Genomic DNA, 10172 nt, shown 5'->3' with positions numbered 1-10172 from the left:
ACAGTGTATGCCATCTGCCCAGTTCAGCTGTTCGCTTGGGTGTTCACCGAAAAGACAGAATGGAATGTACTGTTGGTATTCATTATCTCTTTGTACTCTCAAACAAATTCTAATGTATAGATCCTTCTGCCTGTCATTCATCAAACTAATCATACTATAAGGGTGGTCATATATGCCAGTGAATGGCCAGATTTACTATGACAAATGGTAGAAAACAATTTAGATAACTTTGACAACCATCCTGGAGGTAGACATGTCTCTCATTGTCATGCTAGCATGCTTTGCTCAAGGTACTGTAGATTTACAATTGCTAAAATAAGATGTATTATTCACATACACATAACACTGTAAGTGAATGTAGGCGTTTGTAGTTGCGTCCTGGCTGTGTGCATGTATCTGCATGAACAGCAGAGGGAACCATGAACAGACTGTGCAGATAATATACACTGTCCCATCCAGTTTGAAGGCGTAGCTGATCTATAGGTCTGGTCTGGTCTGGTCTCTACTCTGGACAGCATGGCTGCTGGCTGTCTGGCTGGGTCATGGCTGCTAGCCTATCTCTCCCTCCTCCCTCTGAGGACCAGTCAGCTCTAACCCCTTGGGCCCTGTGAGGTGCTACACCGCATGGCCACCTTCACTTTAGGAAAGGCTTCCAACACCTCATCCACCAATCACTGAAGACCGTCCCGCTGACGCTCAACGTTCGCCGCTCACCGCTCACAGACACACGGCCTCTCAGACGTTAGTCACATGATCAGGGTTCTCCCTGACTTCAATGCACTCTATCTCCTCCCTTTCCCTCACTCTCTCCCTCTCCATCATCTCCCGCTCCCTCTCTCTCTCTTTCCGTTTGGCCCGTTTCTTCTTCTTGTGCCTTTTTTTGGACGGGGGGAAAAAGGTTAGAAACACAGGCAGGATAACGAAACAGTGCAGCACTGTGCAGCCTGCGGTGAGGAGGGAGCACTTGAACAGTGTGTAGGTCAGGTTGGAAGGCACAAACACCAAGGGCAACATCCCGATGATGAAACAGCAGGCGTTTTGCAAAATGGCCGCCCCGTGCTCCTCCAGCGAGATCTTAATGCACTGGGTCCTGGTGTGCTCCGTGGCCAGTACGAAGGTGTACAGGTGGGGTGCACAGTGATCCATGGCAAAGTTGAGAGTATAAATAAGGCACAGGATAGAGATGCTGTCCATGTGTACATTCCAGAGGGTCATGAGGCCCAGGACCCCCAGCTCTACGGAGGTGACGGTCAGGATCAACCAGAAGTTCCCCAGAGGGTTGATGACCAGGAAGAAGGTGAGGATGAGGATGGTGAGCACACTGAAAGCCGAGGTGAGGATGGGCGACACTACGGAGGAGCTGTAACGGTCCATGAAGACGAAGGTGGGGTTGAAGACAATGAACTTGATGTTGTTGATGAGCGATAGTGGGCGGAGCCTCTCCAGCAGTTCCACCACCTCCTCCCGTGTCTTCTCCGTGGTCCGTGCCACCAGGTACATCCTGGACGCGATGATCTCCATTTCATCTCCATCTGTCTTGGACAGAATGATGTCCTCCATGAAGTGCTGATACTCCGGGCTGCGCAGGAAGGAGCCCTGCAGGATGGTGATGAAATCACTTTTGGTCGAGGCGCTCACATTCACCACCTTCAGATACTGAAAGTAGTTATCCATCCAGGAGATCTTGTTGAAGCCGTGGCTCAGCGTTGTGAGGTGCTCCTGCACCGTGGAGTTCCAGTACTCGATGGGCTCATAGATGTAGAAGCCGATCACAGGGCTGTAGTTACTGAAGTACTTCTGCTGGGTCGTGGCGTAGGACACACTGGGCGTGTTGCTGGCTAGAAGGTTGACGATGTTGGATCCATCACTGATTTGTAAACATCCCATGAAGGAGAAGGAGGCGTAGATAAGGTAGAGGATGACCACGAAGGGCTTGACGTAGGTGTTGGTGATCCACTCTGTGTAGTGCTCCCTCAGGAAGTGCTGGATGAAGTGGTTGTGGTAGGGCAAGACCTCGTGGTGAGTGACGTGGTCATGGCCGTCGCTCATCATGGTCTTGAACCAGGTGGGCTGGCGGTCCAGGTACTCCACTGAGGGGATCTTACAGCAGAACACACTATGGTAGCGGTTCTGCTCCAGCTGACCAGCGAACACCAAGCAGGAACCATAGAAGGAGAACACGTAGAAGTAGTTGACCAGGACGGCTACGCACATGCTCTGGCAGAAGATCTTCACCGACTCGATGTTGGTGAAGGGGCTGGCACCCATGCCAAAGGTGATGATGTAGAGGGAACTGGTCATGGTATAGCACACCATCACATCGGCGAAGGCGTCTGCCACGCGCTCCTTGAAGGGAAGGCTCTCTCGAGTTCTTCTCCAGCCCGCCAGGAGCTCAAACACTCCTTTGGTTCCATGACCTGAAATGACAGGAACACATACTTTGTTAATGCCAATGCCAGTGAATAAACAGTATTCATGGTCTGTGTATAAGTATGGTAACATTTTAAAATTAATATAACAAAACACATGCATTGTAAAAATTTGTTAAATCTGTGGGATTGTGAGCTATAAAAATAGACTTGAATAGACACACTCAGGGGCATATTCTCCATATTCACCCACACACACACACACACACACACACACACACACACACACACACACACACACACACACACACACACACACACACACACACACACACACACACACACACACATTACACATACATTACACACACACCCAAATTACACACACACACACACACACACACATATTTTGACATATTTCTGGCTGGGAGTTGCCTGCCATGAATGTGTTGGCTTTGAAACATTTGAATAAATTTAACACTCCTCCATCTCCTAAATATTTCAGTGGGAGTTGTGGATTTGGCTCGTCTGCATGCTGTGTCCACACTGTTTTAAAGATTTCCTGAAAAATCTGCCTGGTTGGTTCCTTGCTCTCGACGGCATCATAAATTTAGACTCATTTGACACAATGAAAAAAAGTTAATTAACTATAAAGGATTAGGCCAATATAATGAGTCAGGTGGATTTACTTGGCTTGCTTTTAGTTTTATTAAGCTGCGGTACAAGTCAATTAGTTAGTGTCAGTTCATTTAGATGGTGTGTGGGAATTTCGCACTACAGTATATGCAGCAGTTTACTAACATTATTCAGTAAGGATGGTACCCATGATTTCCATTTTCTACATATCTGGCATTTCTGTGTATGATTGGAAAAGCCCTGGGTTACATTAATGTGATTTATGAGTCACAGGTGGGGAATGGATAATAACGTTGGGCCCATCTGGTAAAATATCCCCAGATAATATCTCCACTCCATTACCAAAGCCTTGGTCTGATGTCACCATCTTGATGTAAAACATAAAAACTTATTAAGGCAGATTGGGACAGGGTTTCCACTCACTCTGTGCAGACTAAGATGTATGTAAGAAAAAGGGGAATGAATTAGCCTTCACACACAGCCAATAACAAAGCTCCTCTCATTCCACGCCACCGAACCCCTGACAGGGCCATTATCATGAAACTCCACACTCGTAGAAAAAAAGGTGCTATTTGGCTGTCCCCATAAGAGTATCCTTTGAAGAACCTTTTTTGGTTCCAGGTAGAACCCTTTTTGGATCCAGGTAGAACCCTTTTGGTTCCAGGTAGAACCCTTTTGGGTTCCATGTAGGACCCTTTCCACAGAGATAAATACAGTATGTTATCACCCTTCAGATGCTGCTATAAGGCTGCATTTGTTAGCTAATGTAAGATGTGAAGCTGGCCATAAGCAGTGAGAGGATCTGGATAAATAGGACTAGACGCCATGCGACGCGACGAGGCACTCTCGGCGTGATACAGATGTGTCCCACGTGGCTTTATGAATCCCTGTTGCATATTCTAATCATGGCTGAGTGCTGGGCTGGCCAAGGTCAGCAGCACTGCTGGCTGCTTGATTCATACAAGTCTGCTGCTCTGCCTCCCTCTGACACTCCGCCTGCCTGCTCGCTGTGGAATACACTGTGGCTGCTGTGTGTGAAGGGAGCTAGCGGGAATATGCTGTGGCTGCTGTGTGTGAAGGGAGGTAGCGGGAATACACTGTGGCTGCTGTGTGTGAAGGGAGCTAGCGGGAATACACTGTGGCTGCTGTGTGTGAAGGGAGCTAGCAAGAATACACTGTGGCTGCTGTGTGTGAAGGGAGCTAGCGGGATTACACTGTGGCTGCTGTGTGTGAAGGGAGCTAGCGGGAATATGCTGTGGCTGCTGTGTGTGAAGGGAGCTAGCGGGAATATGCTGTGGCTGCTGTGTGTGAAGGGAGCTAGCGGGAATACACTGTGGCTGCTGTGTGTGAAGGGAGCTAGCGGGAATATGCTGTGGCTGCTGTGTGTGAAGGGAGCTAGCGGGAATACACTGTGGCTGCTGTGTGTGAAGGGAGCTAGCGGGAATATGCTGTGGCTGCTGTGTGTGAAGGGAGCTAGCGGGAATATGCTGTTGCTGCTGTGTGTGAAGGGAGCTAGCGGGAATACACTGTGGCTGCTGTGTGTGAAGGGAGCTAGCGGGAATATGCTATGGCTGCTGTGTGTGAAGGGAGCTAGCGGGAATATGCTGTGGCTGCTGTGTGTGAAGGGAGCTAGCGGGAATACACTGTGGCTGCTGTGTGTGAAGGGAGCTAGCGGGAATATGCTATGGCTGCTGTGTGTGAAGGGAGCTAGCGGGAATACGCTGTGGCTGCTGTGTGTGAAGGGAGCTAGCGGGAATACGCTATGGCTGCTGTGTGTGAAGGGAGCTAGCGGGAATACGCTGTGGCTGCTGTGTGTGAAGGGAGCTAGCGGGAATACGCTGTGGCTGCTGTGTGTGAAGGGAGCTAGCGGGAATACGCTGTGGCTGCTGTGTGTGAAGGGAGCTAGCGGGAATATGCTATGGCTGCTGTGTGTGAAGGGAGCTAGCGGGAATACGCTGTGGCTGCTGTGTGTGAAGGGAGCTAGCGGGAATACGCTGTGGCTGCTGTGTGTGAAGGGAGCTAGCGGGAATACGCTGTGGCTGCTGTGTGTGAAGGGAGCTAGCGGGAATACGCTGTGGCTGCTGTGTGTGAAGGGAGCTAGCGGGAATAAGCTATGGCTGCTGTGTGTGAAGGGAGCTAGCGGGAATACGCTGTGGCTGCTGTGTGTGAAGGGAGCTAGCGGGAATACGCTGTGGCTGCTGTGTGTGAAGGGAGCTAGCGGGAATACACTGTGGCTGCTGTGTGTGAAGGGGGCTAGCGGGAATACACTGTGGCTGCTGTGTGTGAAGGGGGCTAGCGGGAATACACTGTGGCTGCTGTGTGTGAAGGGGGCTAGCAGGAATACACTGTGGCTGCTGTGTGTGAAGGGGGCTAGCGCGAATACACTGTGGCTGCTGTGTGTGAAGGGGGCTAGCGGGAATACACTGTGGCTGCTGTGTGTGAAGGGGGCTAGCGGGAATACACTGTGGCTGCTGTGTGTGAAGGGGGCTAGCGGGAATACGCTGTGGCTGCTGTGTGTGAAGGGAGCTAGCGGGAATATGCTGTGGCTGCTGTGTGTGAAGGGAGCTAGCGGGAATATGCTGTGGCTGCTGTGTGTGAAGGGAGCTAGCGGGAATATGCTGTGGCTGCTGTGTGTGAAGGGAGCTAGCAGGAATATGCTGTGGCTGCTGTGTGTGAAGGGAGCTAGCAGGAATACGCTGTGGCTGCTGTGTGTGAAGGGAGCTAGCGGGAATATGCTGTGGATGCTGTGTGTGAAGGGAGCTAGCGGGAATATGCTGTGGCTGCTGTGTGTGAAGGGAGCTAGCGGGAATATGCTGTGGCTGCTGTGTGTGAAGGGAGCTAGCGGGAATATGCTGTGGCTGCTGTGTGTGAAGGGAGCTAGCGGGAATACGCTGTGGCTGCTGTGTGTGAAGGGAGCTAGCGGGAATACGCTGTGGCTGCTGTGTGTGAAGGGAGCTAGCGGGAATACGCTGTGGCTGCTGTGTGTGAAGGGAGCTAGCGGGAATATGCTGTGGCTGCTGTGTGTGAAGGGAGCTAGCGGGAATATGCTGTGGCTGCTGTGTGTGAAGGGAGCTAGCGGGAATACGCTGTGGCTGCTGTGTGTGAAGGGAGCTAGCAGGAATACGCTGTGGCTGCTGTGTGTGAAGGGAGCTAGCGGGAATATGCTGTGGCTGCTGTGTGTGAAGGGAGCTAGCGGGAATATGCTGTGGCTGCTGTGTGTGAAGGGAGCTAGCGGGAATATGCTGTGGCTGCTGTGTGTGAAGGGAGCTAGCGGGAATACGCTGTGGCTGCTGTGTGTGAAGGGGGCTAGCGGGAATATGCTGTGGCTGCTGTGTGTGAAGGGAGCTAGCGGGAATATGCTGTGGCTGCTGTGTGTGAAGGGAGCTAGCAGGAATACGCTGTGGCTGCTGTGTGTGAAGGGGGCTAGCGGGAATATGCTGTGGCTGCTGTGTGTGAAGGGAGCTAGCGGGAATATGCTGTGGCTGCTGTGTGTGAAGGGAGCTAGCGGGAATACACTGTGGCTGCTGTGTGTGAAGGGAGCTAGCAGGAATATGCTGTGGCTGCTGTGTGTGAAGGGAGCTAGCGGGAATACACTGTGGCTGCTGTGTGTGAAGGGGGCTAGCGGGAATACGCTGTGGCTGCTGTGTGTGAAGGGAGCTAGCGGGAATATGCTGTGGCTGCTGTGTGTGAAGGGAGCTAGCGGGAATACGCTGTGGCTGCTGTGTGTGAAGGGAGCTAGCGGGAATATGCTGTCGATGCCTGTGATGCAGCAACACATTGGGGGGGAAGCATCAGGGAGAGAGGAGGGGGAGGGAAGGAGATCCCCCCCCCCCCCAATGAAGATGCTTGATCTCTCTGAGGTATGGTGTTAACTGTCTTTACTGTTTGAGACAGAGAATGCAAGGCTATGGAAGCTTGTAACTAGAAAGATAATATATAATTATATAATTGAGCACATGGGCATAGCTCTTTCTTTGATCGAATCATTCTGTATAGGTAGAGTTATGAAACAAGTGAAGAACAAGACTGTAGTTTGGGGAATATGTTCAATCAATTTTTGCCTCTGGGCAAAAACTTGATCGTATTGATATAATACTGTTTAATGAATACACACTTGGAAGATTACAGTTTCACCTTGATTACTTTGAGGTCTACTTTTAAGAATTCTGCTACTTTAACAAGAAACCGCTATGTAAAACAGGGAATGGAACAGAATTCAAAATAAGGGGTGAGACCACTTTCAGAAACAACATATTCAGGAGTGTGATACTCATTCAGGCAGAGCAACCTCAAACAGTTGAGGAGACACTCTCACATCCAATATGCACACAATGTCTGAAATGCAATGTCTGAAAGAATCCAAACTCCTCAATCAAACATGAGGTCTGAAAACAGGGCTGCTCAAAGCATTATGTTATGCTCAGAATGTTCCATTTGCAGTCCACTGGCCTTCCCAGCCATAAACCCTCATGCGCTGTAGATCCATACTGTTGGCAGCACACAGACAAAGGGCTGAGGCTAAGGCCTAGCATAGCTTCAACTCAAATCAATCTGCCAATAAAACAAAACCAGTGCCTCTTGATCCTTCACAATCTCATCTTAAAGATTGTCCTATTGCCATACGGACGGACAACCCTTAGCCAAACAGTCAAGACACATTGTAACCGACAGGACAGCCACACATCTCAGGACGTTTAGAGCCATGAGCAATAGGCTAGGGGGGCACACCTGCCACACTCTCTCAGGAGGAGGGAAACGTTTTATGATGCTGTAAATTGTGTTCCTGACGGACGGAGGACAACACCCGGGGAATGATCACAGACGTGGCATGCCATGAGGCAGTGGCCAACGGTGTCTCAAGAGGAGGCAGGCAGTGAGATGAAAGGTTGTACTTCATGGCCACCGCAGCTCCCAGGTACAACGTTCCATTGAGCTTAAGAGGGCAGTTTGTCAAAGGCCTCTGGTGGACCATTTCAGGCACAACACTGAGGAACTGAAACCCTTATTGGAAGTAGGGAGACCGCAACCCCGAGCCTGAGTCATTAAACCAAATTACAGCTCTAAAACTTCAGTGGCACACAGGCAGAAAACACATCAATCTCAGATGAGGATAGGGATTTATAAACCACATACATTTGTCACAGGTAATGTGACAGAGCAAATATTGGATTATTTTTTTTGTGTGTATCAAACTCGATAAAAAGACAGATGAGTAGTGTGTAATAGAGAAAGCGTCTTTGCGGAGTATAGCTTACCAATATCGAAGTAAACTAATGTCAAATGTAACATCTTGACAAAATTTGTAATAAAACTAGGTGTTTAGATAATAACCTACTTTCTAATATTATTTTTTTTCATTCTATTTCCCTCAGAACAACAAACTAGCTCTTGCTAGACTTTTGAGACATGTCTTTTGTTAGGCTTTCATTGGGCTACAGATTTCCCAGTGCTGTCTACTCCAGAATATGCCTTTTTTCCAAACCCTGGCCTCGTTAGCAGACTTCGTTCTCTCTGTAGGTGAGCTAATCCCTCTGCAGTGGATTACAGATGCAATGAGTGAAGCCTACAGTACTGTATGAGTGATAGAGGGAAGCCATGAAGACAGACCTACAAACACAGCGGTAGCCTAGCTAGCCTACACATGGGCATCACACGTGTTGCCAGCAGCACAGTACAGCACATCCAAATCCACCCACTGCCTGCCCTGAGGCATGGAGAGGGAATGCCCAGCCATCTGGAGAAACTCACCACTAACAGTCAGAAGTGGAGGGATGTGAAACACACAAACACACACACAGAGGAACTATCAGGCTACTCCTTAAACCTGCAGCATGTTGGAAAACATGTGAAAGATATATAAAACCGAAAAGGTTACAAGATGAAATCCCCGAGCTGACAAGGTAACAATCCGTCGTTCTGCCCCTGAACAAGGCAGTTAACCCACTGTTCCTAGGCAGTCATTGAAAATAAGAATTTGTTCTTAACTGACAGGCCTAGTAACATAAATAAAATCTGCTGGCTAACAGAGCCACCTTGGGTAAATAAAGATTTCACTGCACTTGGAACATCAATCATCTTCAAATTCCTTTGACAGATGTATGATATACTGTACAAACAGAATCAGAGACTAGTTTGTTTTGTGGCTCTTTTATTTTGATTTTGATTGTTGAGTGCACATCTAAAAACCCAAAAGTGACAGAGTTTGCTCTACTGTAAACTTTCAGTTTCAGCCGTGAATCTTGATATTTCCAACAGGAGTGTGATGTGTCTTTAGGAGTGTGTCCCTGTGTGGATGGGGAAGATAGAACTGAATGTTTGATACTTCAGGAATTCATGGGAAATCATAAATTACTGTTACAGAGTTAAAATGCGGGACAAATAAAAGGAATTAATTGGAAGGGAATAAATACTGTCCCCTGTACTGTATGTGTGTCACATTCACAGATGTAACAGGTAAAAAAAAAATACAATTAAAATATATTATAATAATTATAATAATAAAAATACAAACAAAAATATATATATGTTGGTTTTTTTGGTGTATATATATATATACAGTGAGGCAAAAAAGTATTTAGTCAGCCACCAATTGTGCAAGTTTTCCCACTTAAAAAGATGAGAGAGGCCTGTAAATTTTCATCATAGGTACACTTCAACTATGACAGACAAAATGAGAGAAAAAATCCATAAAATCACATTGTAGGATTTTTAATGAATTTATTTGCAAATTATGGTGGAATATAAGTATTTGGTCAGTAACAAAAGTTTATCTCAATACTTTGTTATATACCCTTTGTTGGCAATGACAGAGGTCAAACGTTTTCTGTAAGTCTTCACAAGGTTTTCACACACTGTTGCTGGTATTTTGGCCCATTTCTCCATGCAGATCTCCTCTAGAGCAGTGATGTTTTGGGGCTGTTGCTGGGAAACACGGACTTTCAACTTTCAGCTCCATACATGCATATAGGTTCCACTTTCAGAGGTACATATTTTACAGTTAGGAGACATCACTGATAGTCAACCAAGGTCCTTTTCCCAGATTATTTTCAAATGAGTAAAGGAGGAGCCTCCTTTCTCAGAAAGGAGTCTATAGATATAAGATGTTTTGCCTTTAATGGATTGTGCTGTAACAAGAAGGGTTTCAACTTTATTCAACTGAGTTCTAAA

General features: G+C 47.8%; 1 protein-coding gene across 1 annotated transcript in view; it reads right to left on the bottom strand.

The window, feature by feature from the left end:
* Positions 1 to 473: 473 nt before the first annotated feature.
* Positions 474 to 10172, bottom strand: part of LOC135557649 (patched domain-containing protein 1) — a 30971-nt gene continuing 21272 nt past the window's right edge. Inside the window, exon 3 of the mRNA XM_064991128.1 lies at positions 474 to 2417. Within this exon, the coding sequence (XP_064847200.1) occupies positions 736 to 2417 (1682 nt within the window). The 3' untranslated portion in view covers positions 474 to 735. The remainder of the gene's footprint in view (positions 2418 to 10172) is intronic.

Source organism: Oncorhynchus masou, chromosome 16 (assembly GCF_036934945.1).
Source record: "Oncorhynchus masou masou isolate Uvic2021 chromosome 16, UVic_Omas_1.1, whole genome shotgun sequence".
NCBI classification, from domain to species: Eukaryota; Metazoa; Chordata; class Actinopteri; order Salmoniformes; family Salmonidae; genus Oncorhynchus; species Oncorhynchus masou.
This window is presented reverse-complemented; position numbering and strand designations above follow the sequence as displayed.